The sequence below is a fragment of the Pteronotus mesoamericanus genome, unplaced genomic scaffold (assembly GCF_021234165.1).
Source record: "Pteronotus mesoamericanus isolate MK-2021 breed Mesoamerican mustached bat unplaced genomic scaffold, CSHL_Meso_final scaffold_371, whole genome shotgun sequence".
NCBI classification, from domain to species: domain Eukaryota; kingdom Metazoa; phylum Chordata; class Mammalia; order Chiroptera; family Mormoopidae; genus Pteronotus; species Pteronotus mesoamericanus.
In genome coordinates this window covers 1805364-1829150 of record NW_026555314.1, presented here as the reverse complement: position 1 = coordinate 1829150, position 23787 = coordinate 1805364, and the positions used below count along the sequence as shown (strand labels likewise).

At 44.3% G+C, this 23787-nt stretch overlaps 1 protein-coding gene across 1 annotated transcript; it reads right to left on the bottom strand.

Moving 5' to 3' along the window:
* Window positions 1-857: 857 nt before the first annotated feature.
* SNAP29 (synaptosome associated protein 29) lies at window positions 858-23775 on the bottom strand. The gene is made up of 5 exons (XM_054592848.1): window positions 23296-23775; window positions 13775-13971; window positions 9267-9352; window positions 7267-7365; window positions 858-3740 (listed from the first exon to the last, which is right to left on the bottom strand). The coding sequence occupies exons 1-5, from the start codon at window positions 23530-23532 to the stop codon at window positions 3583-3585; spliced, it is 777 nt and encodes a 258-aa protein (XP_054448823.1). The 5' UTR covers window positions 23533-23775; the 3' UTR covers window positions 858-3582.
* Window positions 23776-23787: the final 12 nt, after the last annotated feature.

Sequence of the window (23787 nt, the reverse complement as noted above, 5' to 3'; positions counted from 1 at the left end):
ACATATAAGCACTGTTTTGCCCTATAATTTTCGGCTGAATTAAGAAACATCAATTATGTAGCAAAAGCTAATTTCCAAGGCCATTAAGTATTCAGTAATAATGGTTTAGAATGGTTCTGTTCTGAAGTCTTAGCTCTGAGCAGGAAAAAAAAAAAAACAAACTGCAATAAAACTTTACCATTGCTAAGCCATCAAAATGCTGTGTAGTAGGGCAAATCAGGACATTCAGTTTCTAATGCCAACAAAAATTCAGAGACCTGCCTGGCCCGGTAGCTCAGTTGGTTGGAGCATCATTCCATACACCAAAAGGCTGTGGGTTTGATCATTAGTCAAGGCACATATCCAAGTTTTGGTTTGATCCCAGTGAGAGTGTATACCAGATGCAAGTGACCATGTCTCACTCCCCCTCCCTTCTCCTCTCTCTAAAACCGATGAGCGTATTCCTAGGTGAGGATTAAAACAAAAATATCAAAGTACTTTGTGACATGTAAAAATTCTATCAAAAGTTCAGTATTCAAGTTTCATTGGAACATGGACACGTATCATCTTTGGCTGCTTTTATGCTACAATTGTGGAGTAGTTGTGACAGACAGTTTGGCCTGTGAGCCTAAACACTTACTCTCTGCCCCTTTACAGTTCGCTGAGCCTTGATTTAGACACTTCTGCATAAGGGGCATTGAGGTAGAAGTCAGATCCAAAGAGCAGTCTGACATGAGATGAGGGTTTCAAGAAGGAAGCTTGTACATACACTAAATGTGGCAGGGAGCTAAATGCGGCAGGGAAGGACATATGCAGAATGACTCAATTAGGAGGATTCCCCTGCACCAACTCTTTGAAAGTAACTATGTAGGAGACAGAAGCTGATTTAAAAACTTCACATTTTATTTCATGGAATATGGTCATTGTTAAGTTGAAGGCATGGAGCGTTAAGAGCTGTTCTCACACAGACCGAACAAAAAGCCCACCTTCCCAGGAGCACTTTTAATGACTAGATCATGATTCTGTACATTAGACATTTCATCCATTAGAGCTGAAAGATGCTCAACATTGCTAACTTTAAAAATTCTTCAGAAAAGCCTATAGAGGCAAAGTATAAGATTTTCACTAAATTGGTGTAGTGTACACTTAAAATTAAATATTCATAAAAGTTAGAGAAATTAAAATGCACTTCTATATTTCTTGCCACCTGAGTGAAATTCAGGTCTCCCTTCCTACAGAATGCAAAAAAAGACAACCCCCCTGCTAAGTTACAAATCACTAGATGTTAGAGTTTCCTCTGGAGGAGAATGCACTTATTTTTTAGTTAGCACATTTAACATAACCAACCTAAAGTTAGAAAAACCACTTTTTTGAAGGCACAGTTTGTTTCCAGCTTGACTGTGGAAGTAAAAATCTGTCTTACGGGCCCCATCTGGCAAGAAGGGTAAGTTCATTAGTCTTGTCTGTCATACCAAAGCCCATCCCAAACCCAACCCCAACCTGGGCATCTCTGAGTGTCTTTTTTGATCATCACCATCATGTGCAAAGATTCTAGAGGCTCCTCAGGTCTTCCTTTGTAATCTGAAAATGCAAACAACTTTGCTTTATCAAGCAGAATCAGCAACGGGTCTTTTGTGAGCGTTGGCGCAGGGATGAAGACCCAGAAGAAAGAAGCTGCTGGCCAGCACATGGCTTAGACACAGTCCCTTGGCAGAGGCCTTAGAATTAGGGGGCCTGAACAAGAACAAAATAAGACATGAGGCTAATATGCCAGAGGAAGGCAAACTTCTATAAAAGTGAGGGCAACTTTCCTTCCATATGCATGGGTTAAAAACATGAGATGAGGTGATTGGCTTTATCAATCCAAGAAAGAGAGGGAAGATATTTAAAATATGGTACTACTTGCTTCAAGTCAGTTAAATCACTAATCCCATTACGGAAATGGGAGATTGCAGAAGAGAGTGTTTGGCAGTGGGTGGCCTTTATTTGAAGGAAAAAAAAAAAGTCTAGGTCTGAGGTATAATGACTGATCTTCATGAGTGTATGCCTGATGATAATAAGCAGAAAGTTACTACATGGAGGAAGATGTTAGGGAAAAACCAAACTATTAGAATGAGTGGAGATGTACACACTGGCTTCTCTGTACTGTGGCTTTATGCTTTTTGAGCAGCCTTTTTGCTGAAAGCCCTGAGAACTTTAGTTTGGGCTGGGTATATGTTTAAAATCTAGCCAGTGCCATGTTTCAAGGTGAAGGCACTGTTATTTTAAAGTTTCTGACCTAAACTGTCATTAAAATCAGTCCCTTTGTTCACTTTCACCATCTTCAAAATATTTTAATTAATTTGCTTTTTAAAAAGACAAGAGAGCCTTAATGCTTCAATTATTTTGCTGGCAGTACCAACACGAAGAAATCCATTTAATTATAGAAATCAATTGTAATGAATGCTTTTAAGTAATTCTTTTTGTGAAATGAAAGAACAAGCTGGGCCAGTTAAAATGATAATGTCTAGGCTTTCTCTTTTAGCCAAATCCTTCTAAACAAAGTCTGCATCATTTGTGGAGTTCCAGTCCTGAAACTGGGCAGCAGAGAACCAAGTGCTGAATCAAGTCACCTTGTAAGATGTGCAAGGAGAGTGAGTGGGAACCATGTATGGGTGAGGAAACCTAGGCCCTGAGTGAACACTGTCATACCCAGTATCTGAGGCCTGGTCAGGAAGAGTCTCAAAGGAGTGGTGGGCTCAGTGTAGGAAGACCACTGCGTGGCCATGTGGGTGTGATGCTCCATTCTGACCAACTCCATAGGGCCCCCAGTTGGTCAGCCAGGCACAGCATTGAGCCAGTGGAAAATCTGTTCCTAATCACAAACAGAAAGTCAGGAATGAAGGTGCACAGGGAAGAAGGGCTTACCCAATTCCCTACCTATTTTCAGGTGTCACAGTTAGCAGGGCTGGTCTAAACACTTTCTACTACATTGCACATCAAGGATGGAGGCCAGGAGAGGAAAAGGTGACATCTTGTCAAGAAAATAGCAAAGAATGCTGACACATTCCATTTCTGAACCTCAAACTGATCCTTTTCCAGAGGTTAAGAGAATTATGATGTGCTCGAAGTGTGCATGCATGTGTGTGGGGCACAGAGGAGAGATGATGACTGCTAAATAAAGGTATGGGGAAGACGGACCCTCCTGCACAAGCAGCTGGCTCACAGGGTCCTATAGCACTCTGATTAAGGTAAGGCCTAGGAATGAGATATACAACAAACAGACTGAAATTTTGCCCACATCTTTCCATATGCTCTCTGAGGTGAGAACTCTAACTTTTTCTTCTCATTCCAACATGGTAATAGTAAAGGCCCAAGATATTTGGGGCAAGGAGACTGTGCTCAGGCTAAAACTCTAAGCATTCAAAGAAGGGAACGAGGTGTTGACTCTCACAAAGAGTGGGATGCACACTTCCTATAACAAAATCTCTTAAGACCAACTCTATTGTAACATTTGCAAACACATGTTAAATTACATACTAAAATAATAAATGAAATTTCTTGGGAGTTTAAAAGATCTTCCAAATCTTTTCATCACAATGGAGTGGAAATCCTTCACTGTCTTTAAAGTTGTCGAACTTTTCTTTCTGTGTTTTTTATATTGACATCTAACTTGTCCACTTTGGTTGTGAGGCGGTCAATAATGTCATCCTGCTCCTCAATTTCCGTCTGCATCCCCAGGGCTATGTTCTTCAGCCGGCCCAGTCCCATGGACAGCTCATCTGTGGGAAGAGAGAAAGGACATGCAGGCCTAAGCAAACAGTGATAGCATTGGGAACTGCTGCTTGTTCCCTCCCAGGTGTTCAGTGACATTTAGATTATGAAGTCCTCATTCTCACATAACAGGCTAACCTTCAGGGCTTTGGTTACATTTTCTAAAATATGCACAAGTAAAAAGAAAATCTGCTTACTCAATAAAAAGTAATGTTCTTTTTTAAATTCTAACCAGAGGACATCTTTTTCATTGCTTTCAGACAAAGAGTAAGGGAGAGAGAAACATTAATGCGAGAAATAAGCATTGATCAGTTGTCTTCTGTACACACCCAGACTGGAGATTGAACCTGCAACCTTGGGATGTGCTCTGACCCGGAATTGAACCCACAACCTTTCGGTTATAGGATGACACAATGGCCACAATGGCCAGGGCAAAAGTAGTATGTTCTTAATGTAAAAGCCACTTCTCCCAACACTGACCACACAAGATAACCACTGTTAATATAATGGTGTTTTGTCCTTCCAGTGTTTTATAAAGTGCATATTGATCTACATAATTTTTCAGTGGCCTCTGAATCTTTTTATAGGATGCTGTAAACTGCAAGATCAGTACCCATGGGAAAGAACACAGAGGGGCCTGGAAACAAGTTTCCTTCCTGGACCCCATGATGAGTATCTGGGAGAGGTACCCTGGTTATTAACAGCCAGGCTCACTGGCTTGCTCTTCAACAAAATCCTTATGGCAGTGGGTAGTGCCTGCTTTCCTTCCTCCCATCTCTAGCTCCCTAAAGCTAGATCAAGCTCAAATTCAGAGTTAAAAATATGAAGATCCCTGTTTGGAAATACATCTGAGAGACAGACTGGGGAAGACCTGTCCCTTGCAGAAGGCTGCACCCTGCTGGTTCACTCTGCAAGTGGCAAGAGAAGGGGGATGGGAGTTGGTCACCTGGTATGTTTTACCAGAAAACAAATGAACTGGGTCCAGATGTTCCCACTGGACCCAGATGCTCTGAGGTCCCTTTACCTATGTTATGAAAATTCACACTTTCCCACATTCATTCATTCACTGCTACCATTTCCCGGATCCATGAACGCATTGATGCTGCCAATGTTCTGGGGTACAACAGCTTGCATTTCCCAGAACTGGCCTGGCACCATTTCTTTTGCTTGCTTTGTGATCAGAAAGAAGGCAGTGGCCTCTGAACAAGCTGGGTACACAAATTCCTGCAGCCTGGTGTCCCCATGTCAAAAGTGCTGAAGGTGCTGAGTTCCTTCAGAGATGCCAGATGGCTGAGCCCCAGGTAACTGTGGAGTACATTGCTTTTGGCAAAGGTTCAGCTCTTGTGCTAGGTTGTTACATCATTATTGAAATTCAAGTTCAAACACAAGAGCCACACTTCCACCCAGGGGAAGTTAGTATGGGGGAAATGCAGGCTAATTCTACTGGGCCTGAGTGCAAATTCTGACCCTACCTAGGACTGTGACTACAGCTGAGGTGAGCCAACTGTGAGGGAAAGGCCCCAGGAGCGCCTGGGACAATGAGCCCCCCTTGTGAGCTCATTCAATTTTCCTCATTAGATTGTTCTACTATTGGTAACATCTTCCTACTGTTTCAAAAAGTTATAAAGATCAATCTCACATTTGTTTTGGAGAGGGACAATGTCTGTAAGGTCATGGCCAGCCTTAGGAGTACGTGAAAGGCTTCCATGGTGCAGATGACATAAAGAGGCATGCGCAGTCCTTTGATAGGGCCCCCAGACGGGGCCGTGCTAACTTTAGAAATGAGTCTTGACTTGATTTTGTCTGGATGAATGATAAAACCTTATTCCCAGGTTTCATGACTCTGTGTGTGTATGTGCATATACACACATGCATCTGTACAAGGGGAGTGAAAATTGGTGGCATGCTCAGAGCTGCTTTCTGCCCTTTTACTGAGAACAGCAGGACAGAAAAGAGCCAGAGAGAGGACAGACGAGGTGGTGCTTCATAAACCTTCTAACTGCTAAATCACAGATCAAACACTAAGTGAAAAAAGGCCAGAATCCACAAATACTGGTACCACAAATCTAAGCTGGATCAACTTTAAAAAAATAAGTCTTTAGCCTTGTGCTTCTTGAGTTTCTTGGAACCTATGATCAAGGAAAGTGAAACCTGTGAGGCCACTGATATCAGGAAGCTTGTCGGCAGCTGGAACAGCAAAGAATAGGCAGATAGCTAGACAGAGATAAAATGTGCGATAAAGTAAAGCCACCAGGCAAGGGAGTCCCTGGTATGAAGGAAAGAGCTAACCTACCAGGGCATCCTTGCATGGCTAGTGTCAACAGGGCCTGGTGGCCAAGCTCTGAGGTCTCCCTGTTCTACTCCAGCCTTCCTCCACACCAGGCTGTAAGTTCTCATTCCAACCCTGTATCCTCAGCCTGTAAAAGGTGAGTTGGATATGATGAATTCTGTACCTTCCCCAGGTCTCTCTCCAGGAAAACCTTTGGTGGGGAGGACTGATGGCTTTCAAGCCCTTTTGTTTCTCTGAAATAGATCCAGCAGATGCACCTTCTACCTGAGGTCTTTGACTCCAGGGCAGAGTCCAGAGGACAGAAGCAATGGGTGGCTCTCTGGCCTTTCAGGGCAAAGGGCAGGTGAAATTTGGTGCAGAACCTGCCCGGGCATGGAGAGGCTGAGAAGGGCCCTCTCCCCTGAGGCCATGCAGGTCTAGTGATGACATTTACTCTGAGAGAAGCAGTGGTGAGTTGTGGGTGGTGGAATTACAGTTTTTCTATTTGTTCTCACTTATGTCTATTCTCTAAAATAAGTATTTCTATGAAGGTTTCTTTAAATGCTTAAAAGAAAGACCCTAGACCTCTGGTTGAGATGGTGGCATAGATAAACACAGCTCGTCTCCTCACATAAACACATCAAAATTACAACTAAATTATAGAACAATGATCACTCAGAACTGTCAGAAATCTAGTTGAATAGAAGTCTGACAACTATGGAATTAAGGAAACCACATCCAATCCACTTCAGTAGGAGGGATGGAGGTGCAGAACGGGCTGGTCCCACATCCACGTGTGGTGGACAAAAATTCGGGAGGGATATCTGGGGAGCAAGGAGTCCCAGCCCCACACCAGTCCCCCAGCCCAGGGTTCTAGTGCCAGGAAGATAAGTCCCCATAACTTCTGGATGCAAAAGGAGGGGACAGAGGAGGAACTGGGGCTCCACATGCCAGGTGGTAAGAATGAAGTGAGCAGGGTTCAGGCTGCATTGTGTGGTCTCTGAGGGACTCCTGGTCCCGGCTGATGTCACAATCCAGACAAGTGGTGAAAATGAAATGAAGTGAACAGACTCCAGAGAGTGAGGGCTGAGATGGACACATCTTGTGTTGGAACTGACATATGGCCACAGAGAGGCAGACAACCAGGTTTTAGTCCTGAGAACCTGGGTGCCTACTAGTGCACTGGCAGACTCAACACGAGCTACCTGGAAAGCAACTGTCTCAAATAAGGGACCTGAGAAGGCTGGTGCAGCTTCCATTCTTACCTAGATTACTGTCGATCTTCTGGTGGTAAGCTCGAAGGTGTGGGTTCTTCGGGTAAGCCTCAGTACTCACAGCAGATATGGCCCCTTCAGGGATGGAGTCTCAGTTTAGAAAGAAATATGAGGAGAACAATTAACTGCTGTCCCTAGAAATGTTGCTTCATCAAATTAATCTCAATCTGGAATAACGGGTGGGAGGAATTAAGTGGCTGGTTCAGAGGCCATTCAAAAACCTAAGTGTGACAATGGATAACGTGCAGGAGCAAGAACAATGGGCAGGTTTGTGGGGGAGAGAGATGCATCCTCAGGGCAGCCCTTCGGAGATCAAACACCCTTAATCTACGGCTGACCTGGTCAGATACTGGCATAAAAGCTCAGGAGACATATATTCACACAAGTAATAATATGGCAGTGGAAATGCAGTAATGCACAACTACACAGGCTCACAGGCAAAGTCTAAAAGACAAGGTTTAAAAATGAAAGTTGTTATTTTTATAGAAATTGGATGATGAGTAATTTTTTTCTATTTGAAACTTATTTCTATACTGTCTTTTCACCTGAAACAAGGAAAAATGTTAAAATAATATACAATCGTACCTAGAAACAAATCTCTCTTGAACTTTAGTTTCTAAATGTACAGAAAAGCCTGTCTGTCATCCTAGTTTACATCTCTAGGGGAAATATTCCCTTCACACTTAGTGTTTTCCCTGTAGCTAACCCTACTGAAGCCATTCATACAAATGCAGTATCATTTTTTTTTAAGTCTCTTAATACACACCACACAAAATAAAACTCCCTTTAATTCCTTAAAATCATGTCTCTTGGGTGTAGGGCTCCTGCTCCACTTCAGAGTACAAAGAGCTTGATTTTTTGGGGGGTTTATTTTAGTTTTCTCTCATTTCCTCTTGTGGTTTTTTGCCTTTCCAGACTGAGCTGTTGATCTCGGTCTTTCCTGACCCCCGGCTCTTCCTCCATCAGGCCTCTCCTTAGTTTTGTCAATCATGACAGTGGTAGATTCTGGTGATTTCAGGGTGTGTCCTGCTTTCCTTGAAGGATTGGATTTTTGAGCCCTTCCCATGTTCCTGGCTTTCTAGGGGGCTACAGAAGCCCCCAGGAGGCCTAAATTCCTTTTCTGGTAAGGGATATTTCTGGGCTTGTCCTTTGATATTAATGGGATGATTTTACACAAAACATTCTATCTTGCACACCTTTTCCATGATGCTGCTTCTCACCCGACTCACGCTTCAGGGCAGTATTAGTCTCCTACTACTGCTGTAACTAACAAGCTTATCCTCAAGTTCTGGAGGTCGGGAAGTCCAACATGGGTCTCACTGGGCGAAGATCCAAGTGTCAACAGCGTTATATATTCCTCCTGGAGGTTTTCAGGGAGAATCCAATTCCTAACCTTTTCTAGCTTCTAGAGGTCACCTGCACTCCTTAGTAAGGGTTCCTTCCTCCATCTCCAAAGCCAGCAATGTAGCATCTGCAGTCTCACATTATGAGACTCCTTCTTCTGTCGCCCTTTCCACTTAGAAAGGACCTTTGTGATTACACTGGGCCCGACTGGATAACCCAGGATAATCTCCCCACCTCAAGGCCAACATATTAGTAACTATAATTCCTTCTGCAACCATATTTCCCTGTTCGCCATATAACCTAACATAGTTACACAAGATCTGGGGATTAGGATGTGGACATGTTTAGGGGGCCATTATTCTATTTACCTAGGGGTTGTCCTGCAGTTGACTTTTCACTGCCACAACTCAGGCTCATTTTCAATGGGAATAGGCTCCTACTCTGTTATTCCACCCTCCAAAGTAATGCCCACCTCCAGCTCCCTGAGAGCAGCGCTGGGTCCCTAACACCCTTTACTCAGCATGAGGGATGACAGCAGCTGAAGTCCCTGCCCCCCCCCCCTCACCCCATCCACTCAGGGCCAAAACCAAATCCAGAAATCTCCCCACAAAACCCAAATGTAGGAGGGAGCGCAGGTCCCCACTAACCTGAGTCATTCAGCTTCCTGAGGTTTGGGTGGCTGGCCTGGTACTGTGCTTCCTGTTCTTTACTTGTACTTATAGCGTCTTTCAATCTTTTGATAAAAGTTAAGAAAAAAGAAACTTTTTACAAAGAAAAAACACTTATGACAGTACAGTCTTTTCAAGGAATCCTGTGTGAGAAAATCAAATACCTTCCCTGACCTAAGAAGAGATTCCATCAGCACATCTTGGGAGCCCCGCTGCCCAATGTATCAAGCTTCCGAGACACCTGCTTTAAAGACGAGGCATCTGGTTAGGTGGCCCTCCCTCAGGAAAACAAGGATCCCAGCCCCAGGTGGAGGAGAAGCATATGAAACAACCAACTGGGTACTTTAGACTGGGACTCAGCAAAGTGTTGACCTTCAGGCCATATCCAGCCCACTAGCTGTTTTTATACAGCTGAGAATAGCCTTTACAGATGTCCACTGGCAATCACTTAATTAAATGATAGGGAATATTAACTTTGAACCTGAATTAAGAATTTCAGTCTTCTCATAAGTAGACCTGTATTACAAAAAAACTCTATTATTATTTTCTTCAATTACTATTTTAAATTTTATCACTATTTTTTTTCTTATTATATAAGTCTCTACAAAATATCTTTGATTTTGCTTCCTGGCCCACGAAGCCTAGTTTGCCAGCTCCAGCTGTAGCCAGTGATTTCTCAACTTCTCCTGGCAACTCAGTGATACTCAGACTGCAACCAACAGCCCACTGAACCCCTGTGTGGCATGTGTCCCTGAAGCTGGGCCTCCTACATAGTCTGCACTTCTCCATCTCTGTGGACCAGTAGCCAGGCTACTTCATCAGCCAGGCTGGGATCCACAGTTATTCTCCAAAAGGCCCTCCTGCTGCATGGACCACGCAAACAAAAGTCTTCTTGATCTACCATGTACTCCAGACACCCAGCCCCTCCTTCTGCCTTGCCTCTCTTTACCCTTAGGGATTAGTTCTCTGCCTTTCCAATCTGTACCCCACAAATGTCAGGCATCTTTGTAACATAATCCTGAAAGGTACTTCTCCAGCTGAAGTTTTTTATTTTTCAAAGATTTTATTTATTTATTTATTTATTTATTTATTTATTTAATTTATTTTTAGAGGGTGAGGGAGGAAGAGAGGGAGAGAAACATTACTGTGTGGTTACCTCTTGCAAACCCTCTACTGGGGACCTGGCCCGCAACCCAGGCACATGCCCTGACTAGGACTTGAACCAGTGACCCTTTGGTTCGCAGGCTGGCACTCAATCCACTGAGCCACACCAGCCAGGGCCAGCTGAAGTCTTTGAGAGGCTCCCTGCCCATTAGGAGCATGCCCAGACTCTGTCAGGCTAATGGTTTTGCAGTTCCCCAGTGCTCCACTGTCAGGTGGAATAGAGCTGAACCTTCTGAAATCTAAGGTCTTTGTTACTCAGCAGCAGTGACTCAAGGTCTAAAACACACAGCTGGTTTCTCCAAGTATGACAGTGAGCCCCACACATTGCCAGCTGCGTGTAAGTACGAGATGTGTGGCTTCTGAACCCATCCTGCCACTATCCAGCCTGCACAACTCAAAGCTATTTTTCTGTGCACCTTATGAAAGGTCTCCCCCAAAGAAAGCCAATTCTAGGCTTTCTTTGACAGAAGTGATGAGAAAGGGAAGGCGTCTAAGAGAGTGTTGGCTCTTGGTCAGAAACCAGGTCTTGAATAGGCTAGAGTTTCAGGTTTAGTGGTGGTGAAATCTATGATGTGAATGGATCCCCCATGAGCTTTAAATGGAAGAAGAGCAATCAACTTACGAAGCTCTGTCATCAAGGACAATGGCTTACCAAGAGACAAAACTTTAGAGAAGGCCCAAGGGTTTACGGATAAGGAAGTACACAGGAAACACATGACTCAACAGAACATTTGGTTAGGAGAAAGTTATTTTAAATGACATTTTTTCCTTTATTTACGGATTAAGGGTTTTAATAGGATCACAAAAATTTTACTTGCACTTTGTAGAAGCAATTATATAATACATTGTAGTGATTTTTACAAATTTAGGGATTAGGCGATCATAGGCCATATTATCACAGGCCGTGCCTCAATATTAAGAACCTTGAGGGCTCCTGTTCCAGAAACAGCCATGTCCTCCCTTGCCCTGGCTTTTCGAGTGTCCTGACTATACCGTGTGTCTGTCCCTTGCCCCCTCCTTTAACTGGGAGACTCCCATGAAACCCTGACTCTACTCAAAAGGTTGGCTCCTCAGTCCCCACGGCCAACCTCCCTCTCCTCTGAGCCTCCACTGCATCACTGTTTACTGTCTGCCTCCCCCATACCTTCCAAATGATGATGGAACTTGCTCCTACAGTTTTGTCTCCCAGACAAAGGCATGACCCTGCAAAGTGTGGGTGCTCCGGACCCATGAAGAAAGGCACACACACAACGCTACCAGAATAGCCTCTCTACAAAGCTGCACAGACCTGCTTCCACACATTTGGACAACACCTGAATGAGAGTGAGCTGCTTCATGTAAAAGTTTTGCATTCCTCTCTTTACTAAGTGATGCCAAGAACTCTACTGTTGACTGGGATGGATCTATGGGTAGAGACCACATGGGGTACATGACACGGAGGCACCAAGGAGCCCTCCTCTCTGAAATAACTCTGGTTGCCTACCTATTGGAACACCTTTCTTGGGAAGGCCTCCAGTTTTCAAGATGCTCCAAAAAAAGGAAGTTACCCTGGGAGCTCCAGGACCTTCATGCATTTTATACTATGATTCCCAAGAAGCAGCCCTTGGGAAGAGGTATGGAGGACACAGGGAAGTGCTGATAACAAACTCGCCAGCTTCCCACTTCCCTAAGGCCTTGCTTTTCTGCTGAGATCGTGAGGTGGATGTCTCAGTCCAAAGCGAGCAGACATCCACACTTCCTATGGTAATTACAGGTAGCCAAAAACAAGGACGCAAATCATCTTCCTGATTTGCATAGTGAGGAAAAAAACTACTCCAGTTGGGGTAACAGAGTGACAAAATATTTGAAATTAAGGTCAAGGTGGCAAGTTGGGGATGAATGGACATTATGGTTGAGCCAAAAAACCTCATAACCTTGCCTAATGCATCCATAGAAAACAAACAGCCCCTGGACCCCTCACCACTGACTTAATCTGCTTGTTCTTTCTGCTGCCACCACTGGATCTTCTGCCTACACTTGTTTCTCCCCAGACCCACTGTGAGCTGAAAATAAGTTTCCCAATTTCTTCCCCATAGCACCCTACTTCCTGATCTAGGTGATGGCCACACAGCTGTATACACAGAAATCATCATTGCCTCTCTAGTTGAGATAGTTAATGCATTTAAAACAAACAAACAAACAAACAAACAAACAAACAAAAAACCTCTTGAAAAATAGCTCTGTATTCCAGAATTGAGAGACACACATACACACATGCGCGCATGCACACACACAGTGAGAGAGAGATGGTTATGAAACCTGTGTAATAACATTACATCAACATTTTTCTGGTTAAATGGAAGCAGGCTACAAAACCAAATGAATACTCCAATACAACTATGAAATTACTGAGTAAGAAGAAAAACTTAAAGTTTTTCTGTTATGGTAGGTAAGGTGTAGATCTCCTGTAATATGGCTACATCGTTTTTATAATCAAAAACACACACAGTGATCTGAGGTGTGAATAGTAGTAATCTATTTTAGCGAAATTCAATTCTTTTATCTTTTATTTATTTTTAGTGTATTTTTTCCCACTACCATTTATCTCCCTTATGCCCCCCAATTCTTTTGTTTAAAAAAAAAAAAATTTTGTTTATTTATAGACAGAAAGGAAAGGAAGGAGAAAGAGAGGGAAAGAAACATCAATGTGTGGTTGCCTCTCTCATGCCCCCAACTGGGGACCTGGCCTGCAACCCAGGCATGTGCCCTGACTGGGAATCCAACCATGACACTTTGGTTCACAAGCTGGCACTCAATCCACTGAGTCATACCAGCGAGGGCTCAGTTCCTGTATCTTTTAAACATGTGATATTTAAATGCCTGCCAAAATCATATGTATGATTTCATTATTCTCGAGCCAAAAATTTGAGAAGAATAATATCTAATTTTAAAATGAAAATCAATTAGCAATTTAGATTAAATATGGAAAAGTTCACTTTAAAGACTTTTCCAAGCAAAATTTTGGTGAAGTGAGTCACATCTGTACTGATTAAGCTTTCTGAAGTGAACACTCTCTTTCCAATTACTGGGGTCACAATTATGGGAGCAGTAATTTACTGGAGACCCAACTGATGCCAAATGTGCAGACCAGATGTCAATCAAATGAAGGTAAATCAGGAGTGCTAGAGAAATATTTCTTGTTTCAAACTGTTTGAAGAGGAATCCTTCCCAGTGAAAAACTGACAAGGTTCCCAAATCCCTTTAAGTGTCCTGAGAGTCTTGGCCATTTGCACTAAACTCCACTTTTTTCTATTTCATATCAGGATGGCTGAAAACCCACTTACCTGCTGTTGGGCTGGGGGGCGAGGGTACCATTCTGTTCAGGTGGGGTCTCTGCGGGTTTAGATTTGAAGTAATTGACAAACCCCCCAAACACACTTTTAATGCTGTTAATGTGCTTCTGGCTGATCTTCAAATCTTGATCCATTTTGTCCACCATCTTCTCTGTGCGTTCTAAGACTCCTCGCTGTCGGACGAGCTCCTGGGGAAAACCAGAGGTGATGACATTATTTGTTTTTAAGTCTCCCTCTCCTATATAGGACCACACACAGCAGGCTCTTCATAAACCCTCAGTGAGCACATATGGGGACAGAAACCGTCATTTGTGAAGGGCATGCTATCCTTTCTGACAACACATTCCTTTATCCTCCCCTCCCTTCGCTACCTCTATTTGTTTGCTTTTTCATTTGCTCTGGGGTCCATGTTAAGATGGATGAAGTGTGCTTTTGGGGATCAGAGTGCAGGGCCTGTACTGGCAGCAGATTCTCTCTAGCCCTCCCCTTGGCCCTGGTAACCCTTATAGGCTTTGACCTGCTACAGTCCCATGGACTATGATTTTGTACTCTTTCTTTTCAGATATGGATATTCCCATTGAGCTACCTGGCTTTGGTCGTGTCTTTAATTTTTGTGGACTGAATCCTGGGGGTCCTTTCTGGGCCCTATTAGTGTCTGATTCCGGCTCACCCATGGTGTCAGTTTTAAAACTTGCACAAAAAGTGACTCTGTCACAGGGCCTTTGCACATGCTACTTTCGCTGCCTATAATGCTCCTCATCCAGGTACTTGTATGACTCTATCCCTCACTTAATTTGAGTGTCCATGAAGAGTCCACTTCCTCAAAGAGTCTACCCTGAAGACCTTCTCTAAAGCGGAACTCCTCCTTTCATCCTCAACACTCTATTCTTGACCTACTTATCAGTCTTCTTTATAACATGTAAGTTCTATGGGACAGGGACCTGCTTTGCTCACTGTAAATCTGATGAATGGGCACATGAATGATGCTTGGTGGCCATGAGGACAGTCTGGATCTTATTTCCCAAGAGTTGATGTTTCTGGCTGCAGATGTGAACTCACCACTAAAGAAACACTAACACCTTCTTTATTTGTGCCAAACCTGTTTCAGCCCCTACTTCAGGCTATTCTAACCTTGTCCACTCCCTGTGATCTGCTGTTCCAGCCAGAAGCCTCCCAAGCCTCTCAAGATCATCTTCTTTTATTTCATGAGGCAGCCCCTGCCCTCTGTTGCCCTCCTCTCAATCTCCTATCTCTGCATCTCCCTGTGGCTCCACAAATTAATTGTGCAAATAATCTGTGGAGATGGTCTCTCCTGATACCTAAAAACAAAGTCATGAAAAATGTAAACAAACACCCGAAAATCTGAAGGATAAAAATAAAACTCTAGACAGTGGATTTGAGAGCCCATTTCAGATATAAAGAAAGATGTGTGTGTGCATGTGTATCTCAGATATATATTTCAGATTTAAAAAAGGCTTTTAGGATATTTAGGGCCCAACATATAACTTGAGTTCTGAATGTTTAGTGGATAAAATTAAAAAATGTAATGTCTAGACAAAAAGCTAAAGCACCGCTTGAAATTACTATTGAATTCTGCTTAACTCTTGTTGGAAATAAACTTATAACTACAGAACTTTACAACTTTGAACATTTCAATGTTTTTCAGCAGCCTGAGATATGTCTGAAGAAATCGCCAGGCTTTGTCAATTAAAAAGAAAAATTGTTTTCTAGGCTGTGTTCTTCAAATATGTTAAGCAAATCTGACAAGGGTTAATTTTCAGGAAACAAAAATCTGTTAATTTATCTGGAGTTTCTACTACTTCCAATACCTCAAGCCATCTTCATATCCATTCTGAAGTAAGTCTTTTCTGGAACAAGGGAGAACTATAAATTAGGATTAAAATGATTTTCTCCAGCATTCATGTGTTTTCTGAGTTGACATATTTTTAATAGTTCACTCGCACCCAGCTTATTTCACATGCTGCAGAAGAGAGAAAAATCTGAAGCTGAAGAGGCACTTTGGGCAGCCGGGGCTGGGAGTGGTGGTCAGGGCTTTGTTGCCCAGCCGGAGGCAGGTTCTTGGCCTCCCTCACGATGAACCCTCCCATCACAGTTCCACTCATCTCGCCAACTACTGGGTTGGTCAAATACATTAAAAGTCTATTATGTTTTTTTTCCATATGATGGCTCTAGCAGTGCTTCGTTTGCTTTAACTTCATTAGAAACAATTTTGTTAGGTTGTATCATGACAGCTGTCTTATCAGCATACATTAAAAAAACACTTATCGGAACCGGTGAATTTTTGTATAGTCATTTTAATATTGAAGATGGAAGAAGACATGCAACGTTTTTGGTGTATTATGCTTCATTATTTCAAGAAAGGTAAAAATGCAACTGAAATGCAAAAAAAAAAAAAGATTTATGCAGTGTATGGAAAAGGTGCTGTGACTGATCGAACATGTCAAAAGTAGTTTGCAAAGTTTCTTATACTACTGACATTTTGGGCAAAAAATTCTTTATTGTTGGGCTGTCTTATGCATTGGAAAAATGTGGAAAATGTTTAGCAGCACCGCTGGCTTCTACCCACGAGAAGCCAATAGCAGGAGATAGCCAACATACTCAAAATATCCAAATCAATAAAGTTATTGGTGAAAATGAAGAGTGTGTCTTTTAATTTATGGAAGAAAAGTATCAGACTTTTTGGCCAACCCAATACTTGCCCTCCCACCTTGGCGTGTCCACGTCAATTTGGAGAGTCAGAGCAGTAACAAGCAGCGGACAAAACCTCTCTCAAGTCACAGTTAGATTTTATTTTTTTCTGTTCACAAGTGACACAGTCTTTCAAACTCTCAGAGTCTGTGTCACTGTGCTTACTCAGTAAGGTGACCAAATATGTTATTTAGATATTATGATAGAAGTACAGAGAAATTTGTGGAGGTGGCTTGTCCTGCTGTGAGGCTGGAAGGCCAGGGAGTAAGTGCTGCTCTGGTGTCTGAAAGATTCTGAGCTGGAAGCTGGTGTTTACTGGAGGTGATCTGCTGGTCAGGAGGCCACCAGAGGAGGAAATTATGTTAAAATCCTCCTCCAAGGCAGAGGAAGGGACTGGACTCCATGTACCTGTGACCTAGTTCTAACCAACGAGGAAGAAGGGCTTGGCAGAACAAACACCAAGAATGAGTGCCAGGACAGAAAGGATAGGCCAGGCAGGCCCTGCACCCCAGCCATTACAAAGGCAGGACTCAAACATTCCCATCCCCCAGAAGCAGGGATACATCAGGTCTTCTCTATTGGTTCCTGTGAGAATGGGAGGTCACCTACGAGACAAGGGTGGATGTGAGGTCTGCAAAGTGCCCTCAGCGTAAAGGTCACACATGCGAAGCTCTCAGCTCTGGCTTTAGCATTACAGGTGATTCCTCCTCTACACTGAGCCCCAAAGGAGTTTTCTAAAGTTAAACCAGAAAAGAAGATCAGAGGAAAAATCTGGCTGGCGGAAGGTGCAACGCTGAGAACAACAAGGGAGAGGAAGTGTCTTGGTTCCTCTTTGGCTTGTGGCTTTTTGTCAAGCACAGGAATTCCTGAGAGAACAAGGAAAAGTAAAAAGACAGCTGAAGATACTGTTAGGGTGTACACTGCCCGATGTGAGGTGTCACCTGACTGATGGGAGTATGTTCGAGCGCCATGCGAGGATGTGAAGGCATTGGGGAATCATAGCTGGCAGAGTGCTCTTTGAAAACACACACACACACACACAATGACAGAGTGCTACAAGGTACCCACCAATACCTATTATCAAACACCCTTTCTCTCTCTGCCAGGTACTGATCCAGGTGCATGGAATTCAGGGATGAACATCCGAAATCGCTGCCCCGATGGAGTTGACTGTTTAGCAGAGAACAATATGAGGGAGGTTAAATTTGATTTCTCACTGCTGATTAACACTGTGGTGCTGAGAAGCCAAGGGAGGCAACTGGGTCCTTGCTGCACTGAGCTTACAATCTTGTAGGGGAGACAGAAAAGAAAGTCATCATATACACAGGATCGAGGCTCTGAAAGGGTAAGCCCCTCACAGAGACTTCTCACCTGGTTTAAGGGGGGAGGGTAGGGAGGCTTCCCAATGGGGTGAGAAACTGAAAGCTTAGAAGTTAATGAGTCAAAGGGTTGGGGTAGGGCAAGAGCATTCAGGCAGAGGGAGTGGCCAGTGCAGCGGCCCCTGGGGGCAGGACCAGCTGGGGGAACTGAGAGAGGAAGAGAAACTGTATGTGGTGAGCAAGACAGGGACTGGGCAGGGATGCCAGGCAGGACCCAGCAGGGATCAATGAGGGGCAGAGCAGTGGACAGCAGGGACTACCAGACCCCAACCCCAATTCACAGCCAAGGCATCTCCAATTGTCAGATGCATCTTCGCATCTTCCTTGCCTGAGTCACACTCTTGAGAAACTGAGCAGAGGGTGTCGATGCTGAGTTTCTCATATTGAGCTTGTAATTAAGCTCTGGTTTCAAATGATAAGTAGGCAGACATCAGTTTGAGGTCAAAAAGCTGAATCTAGAAACTTGAAATTTATCATCATTATGTAGCTCCTCTTCCAAAGAGCACACACATGCACAGACACTGGCAGGGATGCACGGGCATGTGTGGAGCATGCGCAAATGCGGGCTCTGTCTCAGTGCAGTAGCATGTGAGTCTCAGCATGTTTCACAGTGACAGCATGAAGGATTCAAAATCACAAACTGAATCTTAGGTTACATAAAAAAAACACCAAGGACAAACAGTAATGCTGGTGCCCCTCACTGCGTGTGTGCACACAGACCAGGGGCCCAAGTGAAGGACTAGCTCAGTAGGCCTGGATTGCCCACATCCTGTACATTCCAAAGAAGGACGTTGTCTGCCTTCTTGCCCTTGAATTACCCTGATAAGAGTGTCTTTCTTTACGTGAGTACTTAGGCCAGGTCAAATGGTTTATGCGACCAATGTGATTTATGATGGGGGCCTTGGGCCAACACGCTTGACTTCTGGAGGTGCTGGACACTTAAGTCAGCCAGGTGGGCAGCCATGTAGGCGTCCATGCAGACATGGCTAACTCCCAATAAAATTTCTGGATCCCAGGTTTGGGTGAGCCTCTTTGGCAATACTCTGTGTGTGTTGCACATCATTGCTGGGAGAAGTACATGTTGTCGACACAACTCCATGGGGAGAGAAGAGATGGAAGTTCATACCTGGTCTTTCCTGGACTCTGCCTTATGAGCCTTTTTCCTTTGAGAATTTAATCTGTATCCTTTTACTGTAACAAACCTTAGCTACAAGTGTAACAGTTTTGCTGTTAGTCCTAAAAAAATCATTGAACCTGAGCGTAGTTTTGGGGACCTTCAAACAACATCTCCAACAGCACCTCCCATTCTCAGAATTACCAACTCAGAGGTGGAAGGCTGAGGGCAGAGAGCCCCTCAGCATCCCACAGCACACCACCTGGTCAGCAGAGCAAAGTCCCTCAGGGTGACAAGGCAGCCATGAGTGGACATTTCAGCAGATACCACCCAAAACCACATCTCTGACATGGGATGTCTGACCTAAGGGAATGGTAACAACTCATCCTCACAAGGTGCCTTGTTGCAGCTAAGGAGCCAACAAGTTTGCCTAGGATCCCAAAATTTTCCAAATTCAATCACTGACAGTCTATGAAAAATTTAGTAAAAAAAAAAAAAACACCACCACAAATCCAAAAGACCTATTGATGAAGATGTGGTCCAATGACATTTCTGTTAGAGCCCCTTACACCTGGTAGAAAGCCTAAAATACCTATGGAGGTATTTTCTGGCCACCAAGAGGAAGATTTCATCCAGAGTCACACAGATGAATTCATTCTTCCCACCTGAATCTCTCCTCCAATACCAATCAATCCTCTGCTCCCCTCCCCTTCTTTTTCCTTCCCTTCCCCAGGTCATTTATTCCCCTGGCAGCCATCTGTGGAGCACCTAATGACATAAGGGATACTGTGCTGAAAAGTGTGGGAGTAGAAGGTTGAGCAAGTGACTGATCCTCCTGCATAGCTGACATTTAGAAATCTACTGGAGAATTACTTAACCTGGCAGATGTTTTCCCCCTTCATCAGCCTTTATGTCAGGATACAGTTGTGATAAGAACTATGGCCACATCAGAACCACCACTGGCTGACTTGGAAGGGAGACTCTGGTCTGTACAGTCCCTGCAGCGGAGAAGGTTCTGCTCCAAGGCCAGTCTCCCAGAGAATATGGGTACCACCGTAAGTTATGGAGATAGCATGAAAAGATGACCATGATGTCCTCTTTTCCCGGGCTAAGAGGGTGTTCTCCTCTTGCTCACCCCTCTGAACTACAATGCTCAGTGTGGCTTTGGTGACTGTGGAGTGCTGGAAAGACACCGAGAAGACAAGTGCGGCCCCTGCACAAGATTGTGTCGAGGACATTCTGGCTGGGGGTGCCAAGGGCATCATGTTCAAACTGCTAAAAACCACTCCCTTTGCACCAATGTTATTGCACCAGCTGTTCAGGGCCGGGTCTAATGTTTGTTGCTGGACTTCTCTGCACTGAGGTCCCGGGCCCAACAGTATGTCATTGGAGCATGCTCAGCTCACTGCCAGAGGGGATGTGAAATGCCCTGGGCAGGCTCCTCTGCCAGGGTGGGGAAAGGGTATACGAACACAGAGTCCAAGCAGGACACAGACCGGTTCACACAAAGGTGCAAATAACTCAAATGCCCATCATTTCAGCACTTACTACATAAACAGAAGCCATCATTCAATGGAAGATGGCATAGCCTGAAAAAAAAAAAAAAAAAAAAAAGGGCAGCGCACATATACTGCTATGGAATAACCTCCAATCCTATTAAGCAGAGTAAAATGTATAGAATGCTTCTGCTTAAGGTAAAATTTAAATAAAAAGGAGAGACGACCATAACTATACCTTTATAGGCACAATATCTCTATAAAACATCTAAGGAATTAACAGTAAGTGGCTGCTGTCAGGGCAGAAGGGTAGGAGGACACTTCATAGCTTTCTATATATTCTGAATTTTGAACCATGTGACTAGATTATTGCTTCACAAAAATTAAACCTTAGGAAAAGAAAAAAAGAAATAAATTACACCTGTGATATAGAAGAGCTGAATAGCCCACAAGTCTCTCAATGGTCCTGGAGTGTGCTTACCAGGCCAGCCGAGTGTGACCTGCTCTGCCCTGTCTACTTCTCCTCTGCCCGTTGGCAGTCATGACCTATGGCTAGTCTTTGTGAGAAACAAACTTTGAAGGTTTCACAGGAGAAGGGCAGCTCTCCTTCCCTAGAAGTGACTTGACTAATTTTCCTACTTCTGCCAAGCTGGGACTGAGTTATAACCTTCCCAACCCTGTATTTTATGTAAACTCCTATCCTCCATAAAAATCCGTCATGCTTTGGGATGTTTCATAGTGCTGGGTATCCAGCAGGCATCCATTTAAGCTGGGAGGTGAGCAGGTGACTTGGGTCTGCTGGGAACCGCCCTGGGCACTGAGTGGCAGGAAGCACTCACCTGTCCCACTTCCCACTGCCACTCTGAGGGGAATGAAAGAGTGATAAGTGGCTGAAAGACAGTTTGGAGAGTGTGAAGCAGGGTGGAGCAGGTGTGCTGACGATTTCTGCCTCTGATAATTGAGAACAGAAAAATTCAGCATGGACTCATGCTAATGAGAGAGCCTGTCACTGCTCAGTCATGATCACACTGTACCTCTCAGAGTGATACCAGCTTGGCCCAGACTAAGCCTCACAGGCCTCAGGTGCCACCCTTCTGCTCTCACAGTTCCCACTGCATAGAGAGAAGAACCTCTGGGGACAGCATGGGGTGTATCAACACAATTCGTATGAAACAACTCACATCCTCTATGTTTTTGGCTCTCTTAAGTTATGACACCAGATCTTCCCTCTAGATCACAAAAGGCTCCTAAGCTGCCTCCTCCAGGCTCTTACCGCATTCTCATCCTATGCCTCACTTCCCTGCCCAGGAGCCCAGGAGCCCAGGAGCCCTGGTGCCAGACCAATGCCTTTGCATTGCTCCTTTTTCCCCCGGGGGAACATCCCTTTGCGTCCTCACTCCTCTTATCTAAACCTTAGTCTTAAAAGCCAGATTCAAATTTATCTGCTGTCATGACACTCAACTTTGTATCATTCTAATTTCCTACTTGTTTGTTCTCAACTGTTTCCAAATATATCTCTTCAAGCAGTTAGTAGTTGGCTTCCTTGAGTCTGGGACACTCAATCTAAGCGATTCCTCTACCAGAGCCTTAAGACCCCAACGATCCTCTGAAATCTAAGTCAACATTTTCCCTTTAGATTAAAAAATAGGAATCCAGTTGATATGACATTTAGGAACTACAAGCTAAACTTCCTTAACAAGGCTAAGAGATATGAAGGTGGGCCAATGAGGGATACTGTGACAAGAAGAAACACATTAGGGAAATCAATGAAAGAAGGGGCAATGGGGAAATGATGCCTATTTGAGAAGTTAATCAATATACCTCAAAACTGCCCAAGACCATTAAGTGCTCAGATCTGAATGAAATTAGCCAGGGAAAAGAATTACAAAAAGACCCACGGGGAAAGACAATACTTTGACTTCTAGGATTACATTTCAAAGCTATATATGCTTAAGATTAATTATTCTTGGCTGACACACCAGTAATCTACTACTAGGTTTTTTAAAACTCAAAAAAAAAAAAAAGAAAGAAAGAAAAAAGGCCCACACGAAATCATTAGTAAATTGAGGTGAGAATGGGGTGCCTAAGAAAAGAACCTCACTTAAGGTCCTCACTTAAGAATCCTCACTGAAGACCCTCCTCTGAAATCCATGGATGGAACGAACTGATAGGTGAGTTGGAGCAATGGACTGTCCCAACCGCACACTGTCTATTTAGATTTTTGTTTGGATTTTAAAAGTAAAGATAAGTCCCTAGACTTGACTAACTCGTGCTTTGGCTTGCTCAACAAGTGTCCAAGCAGACAAGACCTCAACATCTCTACTGGTAAGGTGAACTGGTCACTGATTGGAAAAAAATCAAGGCCCATTTGCCCTTATGCTCCAGACACCAACATGCACACAGTCCTCACTCATTCTGACCACTGGAGGAGGAATGTCTGAAGTCTTTGGGCAAGGCTTCTAACCAGAAAATTACGAAAAAGAAACAGACCCTCTATTTCCCTAACTCAGGCCATGCTGTTGAAAATTTTTACTTACCTGGACAGGACACAGTGTAGAGTGTAGTTTTGAACTAGGAGTACAAAAATAGAATCAACTAAGCAGGCTAATGGCTAAGGAAAGTTCCTGGGGGCAAACTCCCTCTTTGAAGTACTCAGGATGCACGTCTCTTTATATTACAAAACATCAAGTCACTAAAGTATGAGAACCTATTATAGGCAATTCAAGAATTCCCCAATCGTCGTGAATAAAACATTTCTTGACCCCTGTGACAACGCAGACTGGCGTGTCCGGTCCAGCCTTGCTCCAGACTCACCTCGGAAGTGGCGACGCCGACCTTCTCGGACTCATACATGAGCGACAGAGACCTGCTGGTGCTGGCGGCCGAGGCCTCGGCCCTGCGCATCACCTCCTGCCGCAGGTACTGCTGCCTGTCCGCAGGCGCTCCGGACCCGACAGAGAGGTCGCTGGAGTCCTTCCACGGTGTTGGCGGGGCGCCCTCATCTTCAGCGTCATCGTCGAATGGGTTGTAACTTTTGGGGTAGGCCGACATGGTGAGGACGCTCGACTCACTCGGGGCAGGAGCAGAAGCTGCGCGGCCGAGGCGAGGAACGGCCCTTCCGGGGCCTCAGGAGTCCCCGCTGCCCTCCGGGAGTCCTCGGGAAACACCCACCGCCCTGGAGCCCGACCGGGCAGCCGCCCTCCCTCAGCGATGAATTCAGCCTGTCGGCCCCGCGGTCGCAGTGCGAGCTTCAGCCGAGCGTCGCGAGTGGGCAGCCACACCTCTGGAGCAGACCACTGTGCCCCC